The sequence below is a fragment of the Coturnix japonica genome, chromosome 5 (assembly GCF_054131305.1).
Source record: "Coturnix japonica strain WE chromosome 5, WE-NBRP24, whole genome shotgun sequence".
Classification (NCBI taxonomy): domain Eukaryota; kingdom Metazoa; phylum Chordata; class Aves; order Galliformes; family Phasianidae; genus Coturnix; species Coturnix japonica.
This window is the reverse complement of record NC_140667.1, coordinates 43,597,919-43,625,769: the sequence shown is the minus strand read 5'-3', so window position 1 is coordinate 43,625,769 and position 27,851 is coordinate 43,597,919. Positions and strand designations below refer to the sequence as shown.

The following is a 27,851-nucleotide window of genomic DNA, read 5'->3' as shown; positions in this document are numbered from 1 at the left end:
AAGCAAATAAGTTGAAATACCAATGACTCACATTCCAAAGCTGGAGGACACTTTAGCCAGAAAATATCAGGAACAATGATCAGCAACCAAGTGCTATAGTACTACCTCTGAAGGAAGCCTCTAAAAAGAAAGAAATTCTAACTGGATGCCATCAGGAACAAAAGACATTCCTGCATAAACTACACAAATGTTTTTCTATTATGTTATTCTCACTAGAAATGTGCATCTATAAAAATGTTTCATTTCAAAGATAAGTAAGGTTGCTAAGTGATATAGCACTTAAATCAAGGAAATGAATAATTAACACCTCACACCTGGCACTGCCTACATATTAAAAGCAATATTCCTATGAAAAAAGAAAGTGTCCCTTCACAGCTCATAGACAAGGATCGCTGTTCATTTGACTATTCAATTATGTAAATATTTGTCCTCATGGGACTAAAACCATGTAGTTACTGCATTCCCCTCCTCCCCCCAGCTGATAGATTTTTAGTATACCAATTCTGTCTCTCAAAAGCTAGCATTTAAAAAGTGACTCAGTGATAGATATAAACAGCACAATATTCCTGCATTTCAGGCTGATAATTATAGATATCACATTTGTGTAATGTTATGTGATTTATCCTTTAAACTCAAACTCCCAAGAGCTGTGTTACGGCCATATGAAAACACCTTATTCAAAGAAATGTTCACAACAAAGATGTGTTCTTCCTTCCACACCTCATTTTTATTTTTCCAGATAAGCTCAGATACCATCAATAAAAAAATCTCAGGAGGGGAGTGGTCCCAGGATCAGGGAACAGAAACAAAATGGAGCACTTTGATACTCACTCATCTCATTGAAGCTCAGAATTTTAGAGCACCTAAACAGTTTGAAAAGACAATATTTCTTGAATGAAAGTGAACCTGTGCTAAAATATTTTGTGGAAGCACAGCCAGATAAATACACACATTTTTCAGGAAGAAAAGTTACTTTAAATAGCCATTCCATGCATTCTACTGGGAGCTCACTCAAGCCATGAGAACCAGTACCAGAACTGAAGCAAGTTACAGTATTTGATGTCTATGTTTAAGGGGAAAACAAGAAAACAAAACACAGTGAACAGTTCTTTGTCACTCAGAGTGGTGTGGCTTACATTAATTACACTTATTTGGTGTTCAGTAAGCCTTAGCACATGTAACAGGTACAGGAGGGCATCTTTTCCTTGTCCTTTACAAAAGACCAAAGGACAGATTTCTTCATTTCACCAAGTAATTGCTTCAGGCCAGATAGTTAAAGACCACAAGTCACAGGACCTCAGTTTAATTATTGCAGCTGTAAGGAGGTGTATGCACAATACACAAACATAGAATAGCAGGAAAATCATCATATCCCAAGTCCAGAAGAACAGTAGCTAACATCAATATCTTATGACTCCCTGATGAAATAATGCCTTTCATTTCCTTTCCCTAAACATACTAACTTCTCAGACCCTTTGTAACTTCTGCCACTGAAGTTGATCCTTTCGGGAATCTAACATAGAAAATGCATTTAGCATCTATTGGAGAAACTTTCAGATGACTTTCCAAGAGGATAGAAATACTTTAAAGAGAGAATTGTTTAAGTTTATGTCTCTTGCTTGCTTGTGTTACATCTCACAATACAGACTAAGTAAGGCATAGGAAAGGGCAAATATCACAGTACACAAAAATCATAGTTCTTCTGTCAAAGAAATAAAGGTTCTGATGACATCTGCTGGTCCCATGGGGACTAGACAAACACCAGCCATCCCCTGCCATAGGTCTGGTTCTTATATGTTAAAAAAAAAAAAAAAAATCAACTAAATTATTGAGAATAAGTGATCATTTATTGTGAGTTAGAGAATGACAGGAAGTGAGGATAGGAATGTCTTTAAAGGTCAGTAACTCAGTCCCTGGAACAAGCAGGATTCACACTACTTCAATCACAGCTGATAGCTGCTTGTTTTAACTAATAATTAAAAAAAAAAAAAAAAGGTACTACTTACCCAGATACACTTTTCTCTCACTTCATTGTTTTCACATTTCCCATAAAGATTTTCACAGTAATATCTGATTTACCGGCAATTATTATTTTGCCTAATCAAGAATAATTAGACTGCATTTAACTATGAAGTTGAAAAAACAAAGGAGATACTTTATGATATGAAGTCGTACAGCTTCACTGCATCATGTGTCTGGTAGTACTAGACACAGAAACACATCCAGCCTACCCCAAGTGTGATGCATGAATACATGCATTTTGAAGATGCTTTCACTATAGTAGTCATCACAGATGGGCAATCTCATGAGCCTAGTTCTCTAGGAAGATGGTCAAGATTATAAGCTCCATAGTAGGGAGCCATCAGGGTACTTGCATCCCACTGATTTCAATTATAATGCACTCTGAGTAGGAGAATCAGCAGCCACCTTGATGAGTCATCTAGTTGACAAATTACACATAGCAGACCATATGAAGAACTGTTTCATAACTGTCAGAGCATATTAGTTTATGTATTATGAGTAATCTTACTGTGACATTTCAGAGGAAAGAATACAGATCCTTGAAAATCACTACTGTGTATCTACTGCATTACTCCTGGTGCACTGACATATTTTTTTTTTTTTAGGCAAGAAACATAGTTCAATCACATTTAGCAAATTCAATAAGCTTACCTTAATTCTTCTAACCACATTCCAGCTCAGGGCTGAACATCTGACTGACCTCCATCAGCTTCATGGAAATATTTTGTGCCTACCCTCAAGAAACCAAAATAGCAACTAGTTAAGGACACAGTTTCCCAGTGGATGTATCTACTTGGCTTCTAGCATGAAAGAACCTTGAGTACAGCAAGAAAGGCAGCTCTAAGATCTCTTACTGGGACTTTGATAAGGATACATTTAACTAAACAATCAGCTTCCTTTCTAGAGCCTGATCTCCTCAAACAGGGATCACACCCACTGTAACACTATAATGCAATAAAAAGTACAGCAATAATAACAGACACTGCAGCAGATGAGGACAAACCCAAACAAAGCAACAACAGACACAAAAGGAAAGGAGAAAAAAAAAAAAAAATTCACTTCACAAGACACCAAGGAAACAGAAGTCTTCAGAAAGAGATACCCTCACCTTCATTGCCAACCCTTAAAAGAGGTCTGGGAAGGGATGGAGACTGGCTTCCACCCCTCCCAGTCACTCAGCAGCATTGCAGGCACCTGAGCTCCCCTGGGTTGGCTCTGCCTTCCCACCAGGTGCTCAATCACCGATTCAAGCCATGACTTAGCATTTTTGCTACACCCATCATATGGGCATTTGAGGTTTAGCTGTTCTCAAGTTATGGACCATTGCTGAAATGGGGTATGGTGTGTGGAAAAGAGACACTACCCAAGTAGACACAGATGCTGTACCAAGGAGCTTGTAACTGAAAGGATCCAATTATTAGCATGTGGGACCTAAGCCCAAAATAGGGGAAAAAATAGGATGACCAATTTTTCCCCTGTAACCAAAGGTTTCCTAAACCAGATTGAAAAATGTAATTTAATAAAGCAGCCATTGAAGTAGAGAAATTGCCAGCACCACAAGAAGTACTGCAAAAGGATGAAAGGGACTTGTAGGACTTGTAAAAGAGATCACCTGCGTATTTGGAACAAACAGCAAACAGGTAAGACAGCTTCTGCAAAATCAGCCTCTAGGTAGCCAGGACACATGGGGTTTTTGCCAAACACATTTGTGAGATCCTGGACTACTTAGCATTGATGGCTTATGCAGGGCTGTGTATGCATCCAAGAAACTTGTCAGAAGAGATGGTCGTCAGCTCCTCTGCTGACATTTCAGTTGCCAACTGCCCATTCTCAGCACTGTGACCATGCTCTGAAGACAAAACTCCTAGTAGAAATGCAATTGGGTGACAGTCCACGTGTATTGCTATTGTTTATTCCGGTCTCAGGGGTGGTTTTGTCATAAAGCCCAAAAAAGTGGAATTGCAGAAAAGTGCACTTTTGCCAGTGCAACACAAGCAATCCTCTTGAAGAAAATCACTCTTCAAGTATGTATAGTTTGGCTGCTTCCCACAAGTCGAGTACTGTTTTACTGCTCAAAAAGCTCTGTTGAATCCAAGGGATGACTGACAATATAAATAGTACTCTGTGGGAGTAATATGCTACTCCCAGTTGTGTGTGGAAGATACTCTCAGCAAGGTATTACCCAGCATGAAAAGCTAGCAATGGCTTCATGAGTAACTAGTGAACAATGCAGCTCTCTCAGAGCTCTGTACAGAGCAAACACTTCTCATAGCAACCTCCTTTTTCTTCCATTTAAAATAAGATTTATGTGTTTCATGTGCATCAGGAGAAACTGAAAGATTTGAATGCTTTATGATCTCTTCCTTTCACCACAACCATATCATCAATACACAAGACTTCAGCTTTTGAATATCAGATATCAGAATTGCTGTTCTTCAGTCTTAACTCAAGCAAGGCTTTCAGCGTTGACTATGAATGTGAGGATTCAGGAATAAGAACTAGGAAGGCTTGGTTGCTATTATCATTTCTAATAACTATGCTAATTTTGCTAGGAATAAAAGCTGGGTGTGTTTTTGTGCACATCAGTTTTTCTTGTCTTGTCTTTTTGGGCCACAGCCATACAAAGACTTATCACCCCATTGCAGAAACACAGTGCTGTTTAGCCATGTCAGATGCAAATTTCTTCCAAGCAGTGAGAAGAAATTTGAATCTCAAATACAACTGAATTAACCATAAATAAATATAGACTACATAGTAGAAAAAAAACATTAATTCATCAGAGAACTGAAGTAATAAAGCCACTGTGGCATTCACAGTTGATGTTTAATCAATAGGCCAAATTATGTTAACTCAGCCCAGTCTCATATTCATGTGCTCTCTAAAACACTGTCTATACTTCAGGCCTAGAAGTAAAAGAATTGCTTTTAAAAATAAGGCTATTTTAAAAGAGCTTTATCAAATGAATAATGTTTACCAGCAACACACAACTCCTTTTTGCACCAAGTCCTGGATGCTCAGTTCCTTTATTGTCTTTCCAAAATAACATCCTTGGATCTGGCTAAGCTCCCACTTAAATTGCAAGCAGTGGATGTTCTTTTGTTGTTTGTTTTTGTTTGTTTGTTTCAATTCAATTGACAATTAGAGACAAATTCTGTAATGTCAAGTTATAAGGCCTTATTTTTTAAATTTATTTTCTGCAATCCAAATCAGAATGAAACATTCTGTTTCATTTAGGAGTGTTGTTTTTTTAGATGTAATTTAGGAGCATGAGAAATTCTGTGTTCACAGTTCACTGGGAAATAAGACAATGAACAAAATGGTGAAGAGTGATCATGCCCACACTACAGCAATTACTGAATAGACTACCTGTCTTAAAGTCATGCCTTGCCCAACTAACAGTGCTCAAGCTCCAAGAACAACTTATCAGATCAGTTCAGGCAAGATCAAACTGGAAATTCTGGAGAACTTCTGCAGGAATACTATCATAGGACAAGGTGGAGTGGTTTTAAGCTCAAGGTAATAAGGTTTAGATTGAATGTCAGGGGGAAGTTCTTCACAGAGAGGTTGGTGAGGTGCTGGAACAGGCTGCCCAGAGGGGATGCGGATGCTTCATCCCTGGAGGTGTTCAAGGCTGGGTTGAATGGGACCCTGGGCAACCTGGTCTAGTACTAGGGCAGGAGGGTTGGAATATGATGATCCCTGGAGTTCCTTCCAACCCAAGCTATCCTATGATTCTATGAATACCAGATTGCCCCATTTGGTCATTTATAGGAAGAACATTGCTCTGTGTTTACCACTTGTTAATTCTCACATACTCATAAATACTTTACTGAATATGCTCTTGGAAAAGGAAATGAAGCCCCGGTCTCTCCTCTAAAAGGAAAGACCACACTGAAAGGATAGGGAGCTCACAACACCCCTGCAATGCTCTGCATCTCCTCCGTCCCTTTCTTTAGTTTGGCTTAGCCCCATTGAATACTGATGTATCCTTTTATGAAATGTAACATTTTTAACAGAATTCGGATACTGAGTAGCTTAGGGCCTGTCTATAAAATAATTCTCATGGGCAGTTCAATGTTCATCAGACATGTGTGGCCAAATCCCACTCAGCTGCTGAAGGGCTGGATGCAGAGAGTTTACTGTTCTTTTGCTTCCCATGAAAGAAATAACGTATTTACCGGAATATAACCCTCCCTCTTTATGCCATTTATGGGAAACACGTCACTCAGAGTTTATCAAGCAGTTAATTTATAACAGGCAAAGCCAGATGATCACTCTTTGGAAGAGCAAATATTTGTTGAAAATCTTCTATATGGGACAGTCACATTCACATCGTTTTTGAACGTAGTTGATTAAGTAACAGAGAAACTACCTAATAGGTAAGTTGGGATTTATCTGAATCATTTCAATTGTAAAGAGGAGGATTGTCTTACTATGTATGTTAATATTATTAAATATATTATATGTAGATAATATTTCTCATATATTCCCTAATTAGGATTATTTAAATGGTTGTAGATCTTGATCAGTGTTATAATATATTGAATGTTTCTCTTACTATAGTAACTTCAAAAGAAAAAAAAACTGAAAAAGTAACTTTATCATGTTTTTATTAACTAAATTGGCACTCCTTTTGTAAAGGAAGCTCTCAAAGCTAGTAATAATTCACTAATATCACTAATAACTCTAATTCACTCTAGCAATGTAAAAATGCAATCCTATAATGTGCAAAAATATCACCTTATTGTTACCAAAACTGTTTTATCCTAGTCCTAGAGGACATACTATATTTCTAACTGTTACTGAATGACAAAGCTGATGCAATATTTATGTTACGTTTTTGCAATCTCAGTCCTGCAATGACCGTATAGTGAAATGTTGAGGCTCTTAGTCCCATGATGTGTGTAACAAATGGGCATTTGTGTGTGCATGTGGAAGCAGAACTCCATCCCTGAGTGCTGAATGGTCTGGGACATGTATGTACACAAGGGCTGGGTCTGCCCATCTTCTCAGTCTGAAATCAATTTGTGCTGGGATGGCAGTGCAACCTGGCATTCCCCATTTGGTCTCCCCATCTTCCTGGGAAAACTTGGTGGCCTTTCTGAGCCAAGTATCAAGCAGCCCTTTCAGAACAAGATACAGCAGTGGCATCTGCCAAGGGCAGTGCTGTCAGGTGTTGCAGTGCACAGAGAAGATGGAGAAAATCACAGATTCATAGAATGGTTTGGGTTGGAAGGGACCTGAAAGCCTACCCATTTCCAGCTCCCTGCCATGGGCTGGTTGACACCCATCCAACCTGTCTCTCTCTGAATGCTTCCAAGGATGGGGAGCATCCACAGCTTCTCTGGACAGTCTGTGCCAGTGCCTCACTTCCCTCTGTGATGGAATACTACCAGAAGCTATGCTTTCCAGTCCCTGTCTCTGATCTTGCAGCATTCAGGGTTACCACTTTGAAGAAGGGATGATTCCCTGGGCAAGCTTCACACACTTTCAGGTCCATAAGAGTCTTTTTTGTTGCCACAGCACTGAGGCAGAAGTACCTTGTGCCTATCTAACCTCCCACAGAAGAAGGAGACTACACAATGAATAGAGGTGCTTGGCAATTGTAAGAGCTCTTAACAGCTTTGAGTTATGGTTGGCTGGGGAGAATAAGTGTCCCAGATCTGCAGAAGCAGCTAGTGCACCTTTTGCCAAGGCAGGAGATGAATTCAAGGCAAACCCTTCCCTACTCTGCTCCTGCTGAATCCAGACCTCCTAAGTGCCATGATGTGCAGCATATCAGCTTAGATGAGGGCCAGCACATAGAGCTGAGAGCTGGGTTTTCATTTGACTTTTGGAGATTACTTCAAACACAGATTAAACAATCATGAATGCATTCATGATCTGCATCTCACTGAAGATAAAGCAAGAGTTAATGGCAAAGAAAAATAAAGAAAAAATATTCACAGCCACAGTAAATTGCATATTTTAGTGTTCCTTGACTGCCATACACTCAAGAGAAGGCACAAAATTCAGAGATCTCACTGCCTCCCCATTAAGTCATTACAGCCCATCTGTGTCACATCAAGTACAGAACGTGACCTATTATCTCCAAGAAAAATAGCACAGCACCTGGCTGCCAAAAACACCCTGTGACTTGGCACCCAAATGTCTCTGTACTCGCATCAACGTACCTTTCTGAGACTAACTCCCACAGCCTGAAACAGGCAACTGTGAAATTCAGTTGAACTCTGAATAAATGGCAATCAAATAAAACCAGCTTTCCCATATGCCAAATCACAAATTGTACAATGACTGTTATAGAGCCTTAACTAAACAGCCATAGTTAATAGTTGCCATGTGTTTTCTAGATTGTTGAATTGCTTTAATTATGGGTCATACAATCAATATTTTCCTCTCAGGCTGGACTGTAGAAAAAAATTATTCACAAAAAGAGAGTGGAGATATTGGTACAGGCTGTTCAGTGAGGTGGTGGAGTCACTGTCCCTGGAGATGTTCAAGAAAAGGGTAAAGGTTGCACTGAGGGGCAATGAGTTGGTGTTTGGACTAAATGACCTTAGTGATCTTTCCAACCCTGATAATTCTGTTTCTGTCTGTTTCACCTATTATCATGCCACTGCTACACACATGGATTCTGTGCCGGCTTAGTGGTCTTGTACATCCTGCTCAATCTGCAATGGGAAAATTCACCTGTATTCAAGACTTCTTTCATGAAGAGTAATTCAGTGCCACTTTATGGGAGTAATATTCACATATCACTTTAATGGAAAGATGAATGATGAGCATACTTGCATTTCATGCTTGAAAAGCATATTTGCACATTTGATAGTAAAGTTTACCTAAGGCTTTTCTGGAAAACATGTCCAGATCTCCCCAAACATATTGTTTGGTGATGAGAGAACCTCTGTTAAATTTGCTCAGAATTCACAACATGTATAAATTTGTAATTGTTGAACAACTGTTTTGCCTTCGTGCTACTTGTCACTGAAACACAGTATTTTCGGGCAGGATACAGCACTGACAAACCTGCTCCAGTATTTGCTGGACAATGAAGCATAAAATGACAGGGAATCCCATGTCAGGTGATCAGAAGAATGATCTGAATGGAGTAATAAGCAACCTGTATCAGAAGGAAGTGAATTGAAATTATGCAATGCAATTGTTACTCATAATGACATTGTATTTCCAGTTCAGAACTTCATAAGCTTTCCAGGGCTTTGTGACTATAAGCAGTAACATGAAATTTCATGCTGACCAACTAGAAATAACTGTACATACTAGGCTGTCAGCAGTACATTAGCAGCTATAGCACTGTCCTCTACATGACACTGAGGTTAAAACTTCAGCCTGGTTCTCTTGGCAAGACAGAGGTTGGCTTCCCTGATACAGCCACATACTGGGAAATTATCACCAGTGAATTGAACACTGTAGCCACAACATTAACTTGAGAGCTGCCCTGTGTATTGCATAAAAAGCCTACAGTGTCTTAACAATATCTATCTGGGCTTTCACTGAATTTTGACCTTCTTTCTGATGCTTTTGGCAGTGGATTGCCAACCACATTCACTGGCAAAAATTTTCTGCATAATTTGTTCCTGCTTGCCCAGGGCCACCTTGGGCCTCCTTCATATTTACAGAAGTACTTAACTTACTGCTTGTATACAAAGTTCCAAATGATTAGTGATCCTGAAAAGGAACTAGATAGATAGAAGCTTTTTAATTCTTGTCAAGAATGTATTCGAAGCCTAGCTCTCCATGATGTATCAAGGGAAGAGCTGACCAGCAAGAGATATGATTACAGATACCAGTAAAATCTGCAGTGTCTCTCATTTTTAGCCTAAACAAACATTTCTGCAAATGAACCAGAAAACATGAGAAAGTAAAAAAGTACTCAAACCTTTTTTTAAAGGATAATAATCTTTCAATAATAGTGGCCCTCAAGTAACATATTTGACAAAGAGCTGCTGGTGCCGCAGTATCATCAGGGTCTTTGTTTTAATTCACACATGTGAAAGACAGCTCATCTTGACTGTTATAAGTGTTTGGTTCCCTAATAAACTATGGATACCTATTTTAAGACCACTTTTTTCTACACAGTTAGATGAATGACTGAGTAGACATACCATATGCTCAGATTCTGTCTCACCTTAAATCAGCTTTGTGCAATCGATATGTCAGTGGAATTAATCCTGACTTACTCTGATAAGCTTGGCTTAATATCTTGTCTGTTTTAGAGATAGATTGTTTTTGTCTGATTTTAGTTTTCAACATAACTAGACAAATACATCTTCTAAAATTTCTCCTGGGAAAACAAGTCATAAGTTAAAGGGCAGAAGTCTGATTTTCATAGTTTGCAAAAGTAATGAGCAGTGTGGAATTCCAGAATGCTCTGAGTCACTTTGAAAATTTACATAAGTACTTTTCCAATTGGTTCTTGGAGTTCACCACTTCTGGAACAAAGCCTAGTGGCTGTAATATGATTTAAGCGTCTGTTCTAATATAACAACCTCTAACTCTCAGGGACATGTTGTTTTCTGGGTTGGCTTTCATCAAATCAGACAGTTTTTATGTTTCTCAAGTGTTTTTTTTTTTGTTTTGGTTTGGTTTTGTGTTTGGTGTGTTGTTTTTTTCCCCTAACAAGTTTTATCTTGTTGATGTAGCATGCTATTGATATAAAACACCTGAGATAACAAATGAATGAGCAAAGGAATGGTAACTCTCAGACCACTACCAATAGATGGATCTCATAAGAGTGACAACCATGCTTAAGACCCATAAATGGAGATTACAAGCCACCTGTCAGTGGCAATGAAGAACAGGACATTACAGGTCTCATCTCCTCAGTAGATCACCCTTAATCTTTGGTCAGAACCATTCAGGGAAAATGCCACTTCTGACACTTGTTGCCTGGAGAGCTGGTGCTTAAAGATGTCATCAGTTTCTAAAGGAATTAGAAATTACAAGAAAAAAATCAGAGAAATACTTCCAAATTGAACTGCCAATAGCAGATGATAGCATTTCTTCTGAACTCTTTTACTAAATTTAGAAGTTTCTCACTTCCACTGGTCTAAATTTGATCCTTCAGATAGGAACATCATCATAGGTTTACACTATGTACGCTAACTATTTAGAAATATTGCCTTGTTACATCCATGACCTTTATGTTGTGAATGAAATAAATTAAAAAATCACCAAGTAGTTCTCTTTTTCCCCATTTTCTTTACTAGGACGAAGAAAGAGGAAGAAGAAAAAAAGTTCATTATTAGATACCAACATGAAAATTGGAATTTATCTACTTTTTTTATGTGAAATATGTTTTGAAATCAGCAAGGCTGACATCAAACCTAAATCTCCAAAGAAGGACAAGTGGCTGTATTTTTTAGGAAAAAATAAAAACATCAGTATTTCTGAAGAATGGCATCAACATAAAAATGACTCCAAACCTTTGGAAGAGCAAAGTTTTGAAGACCTTACTCTTCACAATTTCACTGAAAAGACAGCAAATTTTGGATTTAATCTCTACAGAAAAATTGCAATGAAAACTGATAACAATATAATTATCTCTCCCTTTTCTGTATCAACCCTTATGGCTACATATTTGCTGGCAGCTGAAGGGGAAACACAGAGACAAATAGCAAAAGCTCTAAACCTCCATGCTTTGAAGGACAGAGATCGCCATTATTTACCAGCACTGTTTAAACAACTGAAAGATAACATCACAACGAATGAAGAAGTTCTCTTTGTGCAAGGTATTCTTTCTTTTATCCAAAAGGACTTTGTAGTCAGGGAAGCTTTCCTCAACTTATCTAAGCAGTACTTTGATATGGAATTCCTGTGTGTAGACTTCCAAAACATCACACAAGCCAAGTTTGTTATAAATCAAAACGTTAAACAAAGGACCAAGGGAAAAATATCAGAGCTTTTTGAAGAAGTTGACCGACATTCTAAACTGCTACTTTTGGACTACATTTTTTTTAAAGGTAACTATTGTTTTCATTCTGCAAAATTGCTATTTATTAGAAGAAATAGAAGCCTGACTTTACCAACATCAGGGGAATCTTAAATTAATTAACATTTCCTGCACTGCTTGAATCTCTAAAAAGATTTACTTTCTTCTAATAAGTTTATTTAACAAGAAATTATTTTTTGTAATAGGGAACTACTATTCTTTTATGTTTTCTTCCACACAACACAGAGTCATAAAGAACAAAAGGCACTATATCAATTCTCAGAATAATCCTTCTTCGTGACTAAAGTTTTTAAGTTTTTACTCAGCCATTGAAAAGAAATCCTAATCAGAACAGTTTTTTAAACGCAAGGTACTGGGCAATTGTCTGACCAAGTTTACTTTGTCTTGCAGACAACCAGAGGAAAGTTTGAGTGATAGTGCAGAAATCAGAATCAATTGCCTAAAAGAGGTCACATTCCAAAGCACCTTCTCAGATAATGCACTGCTGAATTCCCACTGAAGAGACCATATAATTACTTAATAACAGGATGTTGAGCAGCTGGTAGAAATTTTCAGAGAAGATGGCATGTTAATAAAAGACATGCTCAGATGGCATTCTGAACTCTATGGTTCTGAACACATTTGGTTTCTGAACCTGAACTGGCAACTAATTGGACACAGAAAATTATTTCCCCCTTTTCCCTGCAACTGAAGCAATTTATTTTGTGCACTCTCCTGCTGTAAAAAATCTAAAGAACATGCTCTAAGCATACTGCAGTTGTCATCCAGTTGTCCCAGACACAACTGACATTCACTTTAACTTGCTGCAGATTCTAGATTTTGTTTGTTGATTCTGAACACTTTGTTGAACCAGACTGAATTCACATAATTATTTCATTTTTCTTTCTGCAGGAAAGTGGCTCTATCCCTTTAATTCAAAATTTACAGAAATGGAAACTTTCCACATAAACAAGTACAGAAGTGTGCAAGTACCCATGATGTTCAAGTCAGATAAAATAAATTCAACCTATGATGAGAATTTACGGTGCTATGTAATAAAACTACCCTACAAAGGCAAAGCCTACATGCTAATTGTTATCCCAGAAAAGGGGGAAGATTATGTTTCACTTGAAGACCATTTGACAATGGAGCTTGTGGAATCCTGGCTCGCAAACATGAAGAGCAGGTACTGCTATGACCTGTCAGCCTCTGTGCTTTTTATTTCCATTGTAGCAGAACAGTGATTATATATTCTGGAGAAAGCTTCAACCCTGACAAGTCTGTTGGTCATCTCAGTCAGAAACGTCTCTGAGGGCATTGCCAAGTTTTCCATACACCTTCTCTCTTGAAATTCTGCGCAGCCAAGAAAAGTGCATTACAAATGTCTGTATTAATATTTATGAATTATATAAATACTTATATTTATGGGACTTTACTTATCAATGAAAAATCCAGAAAAATGGATAAAATTGATTTAAAAAAAAAAAAAAAAAAAAAAAAAAAAAAAAAGTAATAACAAATTACTCCTATGAAATGTAATACCTGAAGTGAAAGGCCTCTCCACTGGTCAATAACTAAAAATGTCATCCCAGTATTAGGGCACTAGAAGTATTGTGAAAGTGCTTTATACTGAGAAGGAAATTATTTCTAGCATCTTTGACATTCAATAAAGTAGGGATGATATTCTGGCAGCTTAAATTCCAGCTGAGAATCTTTAACCATTGCCTCTTGTTTTTACTGTTTGTGTGAAGCTTAATTCCTGAGAACCACATCTTTCAGCAATAACTTACTGTATATCCAAAGTTCTTTTTTTCTTTTTTTTTCTTTTTTAAACAGAAATATCGATATTTCATTTCCAAAGTTCAAACTAGAACAAAAATACAAAATGAAGAAATTGCTTTATGCTCTTGGAATTAAAAATCTCTTTGCACGTACAGCAGATCTTAGTCATCTCACAGATCAAAAATACATAACAGTCTCCCAGGTAAGCCTACTAAAATTATTTGCTATTTGAATTATATTAAACAGAGTGTCCATGTACTATGTTGTACAGATCCACCACTAGGAAAGAACGTCATCTTACAAGTGTATTGAATCTGCACATCCTAAACAGCACGCATCCCACTAAAGAATTATACACTTTGTCATAGACAAATAGAACCTTAAAGCATCATCACAACACAATTGTATTACAACCCATAACAAATGGACTGCTTCTTACACTGAATACAGTGTAAGATTGTATATATTATATATATATATTATATATAAAATGTATATATTGATTATAAAGATCAATACTGTAAACAGGTAACTTTAAGTTCCAAAAACTCAAATAGAGGTTTTCAAAACTGTGTTGGCTGTGTCTTAAAAAACAAAAATGGCAACAACAAAAAAGACCCACCTTTCTGAGAAAAACGATCACAGACAAAATAAACATCTAATGTAGAAAATCGTAGTAATGTTCCACTTGGAATAAACAATTTAACCTTTGTGAATTGCAATGGCAATTTGCAACACTTTTCTCCTTTCCCTTTAATCTGTAACTATTCCTTGTTGATTTTCAGCAGCTCACTTTGTGTTACCATAAAGTGATCTTGCTTGAAGAGTAGCTGCTGATATTAGAAGCAATATGTTCATCAGCTACAAAGTGCCAGTCACAGTAGCTGGCTTCATTACTTAAGGATATTTAGCAGCGAGCTTGACACTAGTGAAGCCTTTCAACTACCTTGACATAAATTATTCTCAGAATTAAGAGTCTGGGTGTTAGGAATGCACAAGTTGCCTAGGCAGGTCACCAATACAGACCTAAATACAGAAGTACTCAGAGGTGCACGCACGCTGTAAGAAAGAAAAGGTAAAAGAATCAGGTCCTGCTGGGTTCGGGCTGCAGTCCTAAGACCAAACCAAGACTATGGTTCAGTGCTGTCCATATTTACTCTGTGCTAACAATTGTGAGAATTAGAAATACATGGGAGAAATACAAGACTGGTGCATTTGCCTAAAGCTCTCACAAAATCAACCGTAGATGACAGTTCACAGCCAGCCATTAAGAATTTGTGAGAAATGAAATCACACCTCCTGCTTTTGTGAAAATCTCTCTTGTACAATTGCATGTCAGAGAAGAGTTCTGTACAAATACAGCGGTTCTTTCACACTACTAGCTTCAAGATCTAGAAGTGAAGCCTCAGTGGAACAGGGAGAACTGCAAAGATATCCATACTACCTTCTGAACCCTAATTATTGCAGTCATGATGGCCACACTGACTCCTGTTTCTGAAGGAGACCAAATATGCAGTACCAGTAACATACAGCGCTAAATTGCACAGATCTACTTGTAACCCCCAGGAGAAGCCTAATTCAATTAAATCTCTGGCATTTTTAAATTTATTCTTCATGTTTCCATTTATTTCTGTTATCTGTTTTATCTCTGCACTGTATTTCAGGTTGTCCAAAAGGCAGTCATTGAAGTGGATGAAAAAGGGACTGAGGCTGCAGCAGCTACCGGGTCTGAAATAATTGCATTCTCAGCACCTCCTGTCATTAAAGTGGACCGACCATTTCTTTTTATGATTTTTGAAGAAACTTTTAAAACTTTACTTTTCATTGGCAGGGTGGTTGACCCAACAGAATTGTGAATAAAGGTACAGTTTTTATTGTGATAAGTGGCTTTATTTTTATTTTCTTTAAACTACTATTTACATTAGAATAAAAGGCAAACTACAAAAATGTGAAAACCTGTTCTGTCTCTACGGCAAGAAATAGGTCACCCTAGTAATACTTCACTAATGTTTAAGTGACAAGATCAATGCATGAGGGTGTAAAATGACAAACATATTTCCTGCAAAATCTATCAGGCAAATTAAAAACAAACAAAACTTACAGAACTAAAAATCAACTCTTTAATGACAAATCTGAATGAAAATCAAAGATTCAAATGCCAAAGTATTGAGAAAGCTCATTCCCAAACAATTTATATTTCTCAGTGCTATCTTCTGTTGTACTGAGGTTTAAGAGGCTTACGTTGGTGTCACCCACTTTTGCCACCTACAACAACAGAAGCAGGATCAAGCCTGAAAAAAGAATTTACAGCCCCTGTACAGAAATTTTTATTTCTACAGAAACTGTCTATCATGAAGTCTGCACTGCCCAGGAGAGTGATTTCTTTCAAAGCATTTCAAATGACTTTGTGATGTGTCTGCTTTTGAAATATTTTCTCCTAAAGACAAAATAATTCTGAAAGATATTCAGACATTCTGCACCTGAAAAATCAGAATCTATCCTCCTTCATAACACCAACCTGGATCTCTCCTAAAAGCAGAATTTCTGTGTGTATTATCATCTAGATACAAGAGAAAATGACAACATGAAACTCTACACTTAAATGAAGACAGTAGAATATAAAGACATATATCCACAAAAACTGGAATAGAACTTTTCACATAGCTTGCAAACACCTTTTGGATTTCAGGATCAGATATTTATGAAAACCACTACAAATCACCATATTCAAATAGTGCAGTCACTCCAACAGAATATTTATGGCAAGAACAGCTGGAACATGAATACGTAGTAAATTTTAATTGAGTCCTATGTATAACTTTAAAACAATGAAAAAGCTGTTCTCAACTACGTAACTAAAAGACCTAAGCTTATATATTTCCCACAAAAGTGAAGAAGAGTTTGATGACAGGGTAAAAGTAGAGTAAGGCTAGCAAACAGCTCTAGAAATAAAAATACAGTTACTATTAGTTGTCCATTTACAGAAACTCAGACATTGCTGTAATCCATTCACAAAAGGAGTTACGGAGGAGACTCTGGTACCTGATTGCATTAATAAGGCATATCTAACCTAACTGGATGAATGTAAACAGAATCACTGCTTTATGCCTCAGAACAATTAGCAGAAGGAATGCTACTATAGCCATCACTGCATTGCTGATCTGTGCTGGTGTTATGAGCTGCAGGTAAAACAATGCTGTAGATTGGGAAGTACTGGTGCCATCCAACAGAAGTAACACAGAAAGGGCTGATGGAAGGATATACAGGACATCAGGAGTACTACATAAGGAAGTCATACAGTATGAAAAGAAGTCTAAAAAGAGCATTGAAAAATGACACAGTAGGATTTTAATATGTGGTAGGGTTATTAAGTAGAGAATTAAATAAAGTTGTTAAAAAGTGACAGACAAATGACAGCTAATAAGAAACAGATGACAGACAATGCAGAACTCATTATATGCTTATAGAGAGAATAAATTGCTTGGGTTCAAGTCTAGGAAGTCACTAACTTTTCTGATGTGTTCTAATAAAGGTATCTGAGTCACAAACAAATCCTGTTCTGCAGCTGAGTACTGCTGATTTGATTTGGTTGCTGGCAGAAGTCAAACTGAGAACCCTGAGCAGTCTCTGGTGCCCAAGGATCACAGCTGTACCCAGCATGTTGAGGCAGCCAGCCATGGGGAAGAGAGAGTACCTGTTTGCATCAGTGAAAACAGGAGCAAAACCTGGGAAGAGCCAGCACATCTGCATTACTGAATGTCAAAAACATCACCGTACTTGAGGCAGCTTTTAAATGAATCTGATTATCAGGAGCCCACACCAAGCTGCAGAGCAAACTGAAACTTGAGTGTTTCCACAGAATCGAAATCATGTTTATGACCAGAAAAAGAGAAAATACCTAAATCCAAATGTGGCTTAAGAGGCTGAAGTATTTAGATAAGAAAACGCTACTAAATCCAACTTCTTGCACTTCACACAAGACAGCATAAATCTAGCATTATTATTATGTTAAATAAATATTTTCCAAAGGTAAATGCTTTTATTTTAGTTATAAAAGATGCCCTGAGGAAAAAACATTTATTTCAAGAACATGCATGTACAGCATCGTCCTAGTTTTATTTTGAGTAAACTCATCATTCATGTTGTCACATTATAAAAAGTAACCACACACGCATATGCATTCACAAATCAGATAATCTTTATCATACACCAACAGAGTTAAAAAAGCAGTTATTTCTAATATTAATATATTTATGTTGCTTCCATATCGAAATAGAGAAGCTGACAATAGCTTCATATGCTCTCTCTCAAGTATTGACATAATTAGAATTTTTTAAAATAGAATTGAACGTTTTTCCACAGACATATTTTGATAGAAACATCAGCATTAATACAAACAAATGCAGCTGACATCACTGAAGCATGATCGCTTGCAATAACAGCTAATTAAAAACTAGATTCATCATTATAAATTATTCAAGTGAAAATACAATTTGAAATACTAAAAATTAAAGCAAGTATTTATACAACAAAACTTATGAAATAAACTTTTTCTTTTTTTAATATCATCTGGAGACATCTCCTTTTAGATTGCTGTGAAATATATAGAATTTCTATGAACTTTACATTGTACGTGTAAAAAACTTTACCTCCAGATTCACAGTACAATGCTACTGAAGTTTGTGTTTTACCTATACGAAACAGACCAATGGATCTGGATTTTGATCTGAAATTAGGTTTGAAAGATCTTTAAAATGAGGGATTACTTTTTCATGTTCATGACAATTCCTTCTATTTCTTGAATAAAATATGGATGTTAAGAATTAATAAAATTGTAAGTTGACCCAATTAAGTAATGGATATGTGCATTCTAAATCCAAGAATTTGAATTACAAAGGCATAATGGAAGAAACCAAAATCCTCTCTTTAGCTGCAGCAGTGAAAAGCACATAGCTGAAGTTGCATTTCATTACATTTCACTACAACATTAGAAGTCTGCAACCATTACATCACTTATTTTACAACTTGGGATTTTGTTTAAAAGGTAAAAGGTTTTAGCACTGCAAGATGCATTTCATCACCCCAGGCATAACAGAGTCCCATGTGCTGCTCCAGCACTATTACATGAGATTGCCGCTTCCAGAAGTCACCCATTCTCTTCTTATCCTTCCAGAAGATCTAGGAGTTTGACTTTCTGTTTTTTCTTCATGCAAAAGAAGAAACACAATAAGTCGTTGCTATATTATTAAGTAAAGCAATAAAATGTTATTGTGTGCAACATTTTATTATAACCAATTAGCGGCAGAACTATATAATCATCTGCTCAACTTCCTAAAGCAATTATATGACTGAGTGAAAAACATCATTTTAAGACACTTATGCTTAAAATTGTTATGCACCACTGTGGATATCTTACAGATCAGTTGTAGAAATCTAATAAAATATTGATATCAATTTATCATTAAGCAATTTATTTCAATGCAAAAATAAATCGACTCCCACCTTTTAAAGGGTGGAAAATCGATACATCTCATTCTTGAAGTTAATTTCCACTGTTTTAATTGGAAGATTAATAAAATCTAAAGACTTATTGCATGTCCATAGACAAGATGCAAAATGATGCCTATAAAGCTGGCTATTTTTATTGGTAAATCTATAAAACACTGAAAAATACCAGCTTGTGCTAAATGTATATTGAAATGAGTCCTGCTACTGCATTACAAACTCAAGCAGAACATCAGTTCTCACTCTTAATGAAAATGTTTAAAAGAAAACAATAAAGCAAAGCAAAAGATTAGAATTCTTTATGGACCTTGGTGCTTGCAAATCTTCTCTATTTCTGCTCCAAAACAATTTGTGTTCTGACTGGACACTCTGTTTCAGAAAGTCAAATCAGTACATTTGCTCTGTGAATTGACTTACATGAGGTCTCTTGTGGGATAAAATAAACAGTGTTCTTTGTGACTCTTTCCTATTCTGCAAAGTTCTTAAAATCAGGCACTCATCTCTTCTGTGGCTTCACCATTAATGCTTACAGGTACAACCCTCAGCATGATTCTTTCATTTTCTGTTGCCTGCATATTACCAAAGGTCTGGCAAACAACACCAAATCTATAGGTCATTTTCCTACTACCTGTCTGTGAACACTAGAGCAGGCTTTATTAAGATTTTTTTTTCTTCCAATTATATTATTTTCCAAGAAGAGGGAATATATTAATCTGTGTACAATTCTCTGAAGTGGAAGTAATATGGAAAGTAAAGACCTCCATTCTGCACCAAATTAACTCTGCACTTTGAAAAGTTCCTATAACATTATGAATACATGAAGTATAGGAAAAGAGAAATTCTTCAACTCTACACCTGTTGGAAGTGAATCTTTGCAGATATCCACTAAAACAGTTTAATGGAAAAAAATGAAAAATAATATTTTGCCCCAATATACATCCCTTTTAACTAAGAATCACTACTTATATTTGTTAATCTTTAATTATTAAACAATAGATTGCTTCCTCTTCTTCCATTATTCACAGACATATGTCATTAAGTAAAAAAACCCACACTGACTACAAATTCCCTTATTCATTCAGCAGAGTCAATAAACTAAAAGATCAGGACGTGTCAGAATGAAGATGATCAGTGCAATATTTATCGAGGACATATGTAAATTTACATCATGATATAGTATAAATATATGCTCAATTATTTTCTCACAGGTTTTCTGCCTTAATGAGTGTATTGATGACACTCATTTACAAGCATCTATTCAATTGAAACTCTAACACAGTTGTCCTATTTTACTCTCAGTGAGAGTTATTTCTGTCAATAGGATACATATTTTGATATTCATTTCTTCATTTAACTCATAAAACATTGTTTCATTGAAGCAGACTCTTTTGGTTATATTTTGTTTGTTCTTGAGATTACACATATTTCAGAAAAACTTTTCCTAAGCAGAGTTTCTTAGCACCAGAATTGACTTTCTGATAAATAGAAAGTACACATAAACATATCTGCGGTCATCAAGGTCATGAAGATGCCTTTACCACCAACTATTCCTGAATTTGTACCTTCTACTATTTCCTTGTAGAACTGCTCCATTTTTTTAAATGAAACCAATTAACTACTGGTCCAGATCACAAAGGAGAAACTGACTCTACAGTGCAATAGACACTACATGAACTTGGGAGATGCGTTTTCCCATAAGAACACATAACATTAAAATGCGTGTTCAGAGCTAAATGTAGGTCATCCTAAGTCCTCTCTTCTCTCTCTAAAACTTTTTCTTCTCCTGGTATATCCTCTTGCTTTCTGACCCTAAGCATTTTTGGGACTTTCTGAACCAAAGAAAGCATTAGATCATTGTGCTTAATGAGATATCTACTTTCAAATAGGCTGTTAAGGTATTCATGTCAGTATAGCACACTGAGACTGGAAGCCAGGTCTCCTATTTTTCATTTTCCTGTCTGAATTCAAAGGTATTGGCTGCTCTCTATCGGTCTTTTTTTCTTTCCCTTTTTATTCAAACAAAATATGTCAGTTTTTATGTTAAGTAACAGATAGGAAAAAAACCTTTTACATAAGTGACCACCTACTGACAACCTGTGAAAAGCAAGTACTGTGGGAAGTATTTCAGAGAGTTCATTAAACTTTGCCAAGGACAGGGATAGACCGCAATTTGACTTGGCATCTTCTTAAGATAATTTTTCTGTGAAAGCAACATATACTCAACATATACTGTTCAGTTTTATTCAGTAGCCACTTTCCAACTTCTACAAAGAAAGCACAGTTTTAGAAACAATTGGTGACTGCAAGCTTGATTTCTTTCTTGTATAGTTAAGGCAATAAAATTTCAGTTGAGAAAGAATATGAGACTGCATCATAATATAATGCATACAAGTAGATGAATATAAACTGTTCAGAGAACATTTTTGATATTTTTTAAGACTTTTGAGGGTTATATTTTAGTACTTTGCAATTTTTAAGTTCACATCTGTGAGTAAAGTCAGGGGTCCTGTTTTGATCTTTTTTTTTTCCTTTTTTTTTTTAAGGAAAACACTGAAGTTAAAAAATAGGATTTCATACACGTTTACTTCTTATAATCACAGAATCGAGGCTAGAAAAGACCTCTAACATCATCAAGACCAACTGCCAATCCATTACCACGACGTCCACTAATCGTGTCCTTCAGCACCATACCTATACATTCCCTGAGTTTAAGTCACCAGAAAGAGTGATAGCACTATTGTTTCCCACTGACACCTGGAAAATCAGGTCTTTCCACTTCCTTGTCTAGTGTAGGCTCCATATCTCAGCTCCATGATATCTGCCAAGCAAGTCATAGCCTCAGATTTTGGACACTCCTTTCATTCTCAGACTCTCCTACCATTTTAGACTTCCTTCCTTCCTTCAGACTTCCATTTAGTCCTTCTTTTCCACTAGTTGTATTTTCTATTATTCTTAAGTCTACTAGTCCCAAATAACCTCTCTTTCTTGCTGTATCTGGCTCCTACACCTTCCTTCTCCACTGTGCTTTGGCAAAGCAAGCACTTAGCAAAGAATAATCACCATTTGAGTCCAAAATTACGGCTAGTCTAATGACAGTAATTCAGAACTACAAGCTACTGTGCAAAAGGAATCTGAAAAAAAAGCTAGCTACTACAGTCTACAGAGGTTTGACTGAGTAAGTGCCCAGAGATTTTCTAAAAAAATTGTTCCATTTCAATTACAGGAGCAAACACATTTACTTTTCATTTTGGTCTTACAAAACATTGAACTGTTTAGGCTAATGTTTACAGAAAAGCATTCTGAGAGAGATGCATGGGATAGATGCCTATTTATTTTTTTTTAATCTAAATGGTTAACATAAGGCAAAAAAGGCAATCTTAATAACAACTAGCATCACCAGTTCATTGTAATTGTTAAAAATTCATCATGAAATGCTTAGATAGTAATACATAAACATATATAAATGCATAAGAAGAAGGAAAAGGAAAAATTAAATACATGCATTCTGTTTCTCCAACTACAGCAAGCTAAATCACAGTGACTGTAATTATTATACACCAAATGCATTATCCTTCACATTGTCTCTTTCCACCCACCCCACACTTTACCAGCTGAATTTGAACATATGCAAAGCAAATGATAGGAAATACTAATTAAAAAGGGAAGGCAGAACAATTTTAAAAGTATTTGTAATTGCAAATATCACGTTTCTATCCTGTTATTTTTGCATTTGAAAACTTTGATTTAAAAAAACAAAACAAAAAAAAAAAAACAACAAAAAAAACCCCCACAAAAATACAGGCTTAATTTTACAGCGCTCTTCAGAGTCCCCATTGAAGATGTTACCCATAAGTATAATCTGACCTCTTGTCTGCCACTTACATGCTCATCTTTCGGGACTGACTTTCTTTATTTCCATTGTTCTTTTGGTCAGTTGAGTTAAATGAGTTGCGAGAAGCTATGAGGGAGGAACTGGAAGAGAAGGTAGCATTCCCACTATTACCAGTGGAACGAGTCCGAAATGAATCATCTGAAATAGAGCTGTAGTTTAGAAAAAGAATCTTGTCTGAAAACAAACAAAAACAACCCCCAAAACCAGAGAATGTACAGAATTAGCTGTTTTTACTATAGCAAGAGTTGGATATTTCCTACAGGGATAATGCAAAAGATTAACTTGCTGTACGTGAATAGTTTCCACTTCTTAAGTAACTTTTTAAAAATCTATTCATTATTTAATAACTACTGGTAGTGAATGGAAAAAGGTTCCTCCTAAAGAGAACTGATCTCATTCTAATCTCAGTCTAATCATCCAAACCCTTCAAAAGCAGAAAAAGAGAAAGGCAGCCTTTCAATTAATTCATTAGAAGTTGGACACTATACATCTTTTTTCATATAAGACAGGCAGAGACAAATTGCAAAAACAATTGCTTTCTTACTTAACTAAAATGCCAATCAAGAAATGCCAATTTCATGTTTAATTTTACTCTTTGTAACCATAACTTTAAATGAATAGGAAGTAAGGAAAAATAAATTAAAAATCAGAAAAATAGACCAACTAAACTAAAACTTAAGTGCTTAATCAAATCGGTAGCTATTGATTTATGTTCTTTAGGAATATAACACCTGTTAGTATGCCTGTTTGATGGTGCCCACATACTTAACAATCTCACAAAAAACGGATATATATATAAAATGTAATAACCTACTTACCACTAAAGGATAACATACAACTCTTCCCCATTCCTGATAGTGAAGATGTATATCCTGTAGCAGAGCTTTTACTTAAAAAACAAGCAAAACAAAAAATCATAATTACTCTTCTCAATATTATAAATTTCCATCCTACTGTTTGATAATATTTGACAATATTTCTAAGTTTATCTGAAAAAAAAAAAATTAAATGAGAAAGTTACACTGACATTTCCTAAACAATTTAGATCAAACAATACTGAAAACAAATTCATATATGATACATTAACTTAAAAAGAATTCTAAAGAATTTGTAGTACACCTTAAAATGCTGCTTTCTCCCTTGGTTCCAAATTGTACCTTTTTACCCAATTAAACAGAGAGCTGAAAATTTGGGTCAAAAAACAGTGGGCAGAACACTAATTTTAGAGTTTCAAGTACACGTATTTCTTAACAGTTTCCTATCAGTTAATCAATTAATATAAAAAAAGATACTTAGAGCACTTGTCTATGTTGTTGTATTTTGGATGCAGTGCTTGAGTATTGAAAGACTGGCTTCGAACCAGCTTGGATTTTTTGTCTTCTTTGCCTAAAATTATAAGTAATAAACAATTTTAGTATGGAAATCATTGCATTTACTCAGTAAATAAGACCTTTTAGTATCATATTCTGTCAACATTTGTTACCTGAAGGAACCAATACAAATACCTCTATAGTAATGAGTAAATATTATGTTATCTATTATAGACCAAAGAATAAAATAAAACTAAAATGTAGTAAATCCATTCCATTCTAAGAACAAATTGTTTCCCTATTTGCTTAACTGAAACACCGGCCCACAAAAATGACAGAAGTTTTGCTGGGCTTTAACTGCATTCTAGAAGGACTGTTTAAATAATCCTCACCTGTTGAGGCACCAGAAGAGTTCCCAGAAGAAAGAGTCATACTCTTCACCAACACTGACGATGGTTTATTATCTCTTCCTTAAAAAGAAAACAAAACAACACAACCCTAATATAAATACTCCTCGGTGTAAAATAGATTTATCACATATTACAAGTCCAGCAGTGAGCAGAAATAATACCTAATCTGGTTCTTCTAATACTTAAGAAGTACGAATGACAAGTTTTTAAATTACATTCTAAAATAAAAGATAACAGAGAACTAAAAGCCGTCAGATATTTTATTAAACTCAAAAGCTTTCCTTCTACCACAATTAAGCCAGTTTTCAGAAATGTCTTTAGAAGTACATAGAAAAAAAACTTTAATTTTTCCAGAGTTCTGGCATTAACAACATAAACAGCATCTCTCCTCTGTGTCCTTGTCTCCTATCTAAGTAAGAGTAAAATGCGCACAAACAACATGCATACAAATATACTTACGCTTCTTTTCAAATATTTTATCATTAACATTTGCAGATCTTCCTTCATTTTGCTGCTTCTCTTTTTCTAATTGTTCCTAAAAAATGAATAACTTACTTAAATATTACTCATCTGACAACAATAACAGTAATACTACTAATAATAACGATAATCATTTTACAACTAGGCTAGAAATCTTCCAAAAAAAAGGCATACTTCCAACTCACAAAAAAAAAACCAACAAAAAACAACAAACAAACAACCCAGTTAATTTCTGCTCTTTCCCACTGAAAAACTCTTTACTACAGAGCCTAATGAATATCCAGAGAACAAATTAAATAATACAGAGTGAAATGAGGGTACATTTACTGTATAAATCTCACCAAAAAAGTTTATTTTAATTACAAAGGAGCCTCAGAGATAAAGTTCCCATTCAAAACTTTTCTTTGATAGTCAAACATGCAGAAAATAACAAATGTGACCAAAGTACACAGAGATACTAATCCAACTGTAATTGAATATATTATTAATTCAAACATAAATAAAAACGTTTTTCTTAAACTGTAAAGTGCATCACGTACTTTTTAAAGGCCTAAAATAAGCATCCAAAGTTGGTGTGTCTTTGTAGAAAACAAAAGTATTAGAATACTTCAATTTTAGGGAATACATTTCTGCAGTATTAACTAGCCTTAGAATACCTTCCAAAAGCAGATCCACATACAGTATATAGCATTAACACAGTTGTATACACAATTTTAAGCCAATACTTGTCTCAGAATTCTTGGTCCATGGCTTTCAATCTAAACTCAAAAACCTACAGTATTAGCTTATCTTCTTTACTAAATTCAGAACAAAAATGCAAAGTGAACCCAAATTATTCTAATGACATTCTTTTGTTTCAATTTAATTACTATCTGAGTGATATTAAAAAAAAAAAAAGTCAATCTCCATACACAAAAATGGGTAAGCAATTCAGGTCAAGGTTGCTGGAATACAGATTCTACTAAGTCTCCTACTAAAATTAAGGAAACTTATTAATAATCTTATTAGCACTATTAAAGTCTGTAGCTTCTCATCTATTCAGGACTGTGACATGCCACAGTTTTATGTGTACAACACCAATTCTTCAAAAGTATGCCTCTCAGAGTATGGAAAAATGAGATCTCTGCGATACAGAAGGTATGCCCATATCTATCCCATATGTGACAGGAATATGGGTACTCTTCTGCAGTCTAGCTGTAAAAACAGGGTAAAAATAATAATGTTATCAAAGACTAAAACACAAAGCTCACTGGAAGCTATTTTGCCACAGCCCTCCAAATGCGTCCAGTATAAGAAACAGTAATTGCGTCTGCTCCAAAACTGCTGAAGTTAAGATCAAAACCTTGAATGTGTGTATAAATGAGTATGTATGCTGAGAACAAATGTTTGAACCTTGAATGCAAGGAGGCAGGATGCATATGAGACAGATATCACAGATTAAGAAAACTAGCATTGCAAGAGAAAGCCTATATCACTTCTTGATATCAAAGTGGGCCACAAATGCAGGCTCTGTAACCACTCTGCAGAGGAAACATCAACAATTTCTTGACAGTCTTGAACCTGTTCCAGCTCACTCTAGAGAAGCACTTATGCAAGAAGTCAGAACTGGGCTAATGAAACCTGGTCTCTTCTTAAGCCTGACATTTTCTTAGCTTCTCACTAGGCTGCAGAGGAGGACCACAGTTCTTGTAGCCACCCAACCCAGGCTCCATGAAGATGCGTGAAGTGCCTGTTGTCTCTTTTGCTTATTGTCACAGCAGATGATAATTGGGTTTGTAAGTAGGAGAAGCATTCTGCAGACTTCCAAATCCTAAGTATTTTGTAGTTGTTTTTTACAGTAAGACCTACATTCAGACACCCTCTTGTAAGGCTGCAGATGTCCTGGTTAACAGAGAAATTTGCAACACTCACATCACCTCCTTCACCATTCTTGTAGAAAAAAAGATGTCATGATTTTAACTTTTCTTATGGAGGCTGTGTATGAATTCTGACATGTTTCATTAGTATGTCATACATACCTGACAAATCAGTAAGCTCCCTGAAGATTTCAAAGGTGCACTGAGGTTCTCGGAGCTTAAGAACTATAGAGGCGTAATGTTTTAATATTTATTAATTCCAGTTGGCCTTTCTGAATGACACAGTGAAATTTTGGTAGCAAAGAAAAAGAAATTGCAGGATATTTTGAAGAACTTAACCTTAATTTATAGTGTAAAATGAAATCATACACAGATTGTGAATCTATTGGGTTTCTCAGTAATGTGCTTTCTCTACCTTAAAATTACTGCCTCAGTAATATTTAGCTACAAACTACTGAAAAAGATAAAGAAAGGACATCATACTGATAAAATATACCATTTCCAAAAGGAGATGTTCTTGTCTTTCTTTTTCTTGGTCCAATAAATCATTTTCGTAAAATCTTTTCTGAAACTTCAAAATAAAATCAATAAAAATAAAAAATCACTACATGAAAATGGGAATTAAAAGCAGTTAGTAAATACTAA

General features: G+C 35.8%; 2 protein-coding genes across 9 annotated transcripts in view; one reads left to right on the top strand and one right to left on the bottom strand.

The window, feature by feature from the left end:
• Positions 1–6,362: 6,362 nt before the first annotated feature.
• SERPINA10 (serpin family A member 10) lies at positions 6,363–18,605 on the top strand. Of its 3 annotated transcripts, XM_085550522.1 has the most exons (6): positions 6,363–6,401; positions 11,250–12,002; positions 12,884–13,157; positions 13,808–13,955; positions 15,418–15,615; positions 17,286–18,605. In XM_085550522.1, exons 2-5 carry the CDS (start codon positions 11,297–11,299, stop codon positions 15,607–15,609), a joined length of 1,320 nt encoding a protein of 439 aa, XP_085406648.1. In that variant the 5' UTR covers positions 6,363–6,401; positions 11,250–11,296; the 3' UTR covers positions 15,610–15,615; positions 17,286–18,605. The 3 variants fall into 3 exon arrangements, with proteins under 3 accessions (XP_085406648.1, XP_015720855.2, XP_015720853.2); XM_015865369.3 differs by lacking the exon at positions 17,286–18,605 and having other exon boundaries at positions 11,250–11,771; positions 15,418–15,633; XM_015865367.3 differs by lacking the exon at positions 17,286–18,605 and having other exon boundaries at positions 15,418–15,633.
• Positions 17,851–27,851, bottom strand: part of PPP4R4 (protein phosphatase 4 regulatory subunit 4) — a 59,836-nt gene continuing 49,835 nt past the window's right edge. The window contains exons 19-25 of one of the 6 annotated variants that reach the window (XM_015865362.3): positions 27,703–27,777; positions 25,330–25,405; positions 24,853–24,930; positions 24,443–24,536; positions 23,969–24,039; positions 23,141–23,288; positions 17,851–18,956 (exon numbers count right to left, since the gene is read on the bottom strand). In XM_015865362.3, coding sequence (XP_015720848.2) covers positions 18,932–18,956; positions 23,141–23,288; positions 23,969–24,039; positions 24,443–24,536; positions 24,853–24,930; positions 25,330–25,405; positions 27,703–27,777 — 567 coding nt within the window. In that variant the 3' untranslated portion in view covers positions 17,851–18,931. Of the gene's footprint in view, positions 18,957–23,140; positions 23,289–23,968; positions 24,040–24,442; positions 24,537–24,852; positions 24,931–25,329; positions 25,406–27,702; positions 27,778–27,851 lie in introns of those variants that run through there. The other 5 variants (XM_015865363.3, XM_015865364.3, XM_085550521.1 and 2 more) reach the window with 5 other exon arrangements.

Excerpts from the sequence above, each read along its gene's own strand:
- SERPINA10 (XM_085550522.1), top strand. The coding sequence starts at position 11,297 with ATGAAAATTGGAATTTATCTACTTTTTTTATGTGAAATATGTTTTGAA. Across the intron at positions 13,158-13,807 it reads CTCGCAAACATGAAGAGCAG|AAATATCGATATTTCATTTC; the intron begins GTACTGCTATGA and ends TTTTTTAAACAG. Across the intron at positions 13,956-15,417 it reads AATACATAACAGTCTCCCAG|GTTGTCCAAAAGGCAGTCAT; the intron begins GTAAGCCTACTA and ends ACTGTATTTCAG.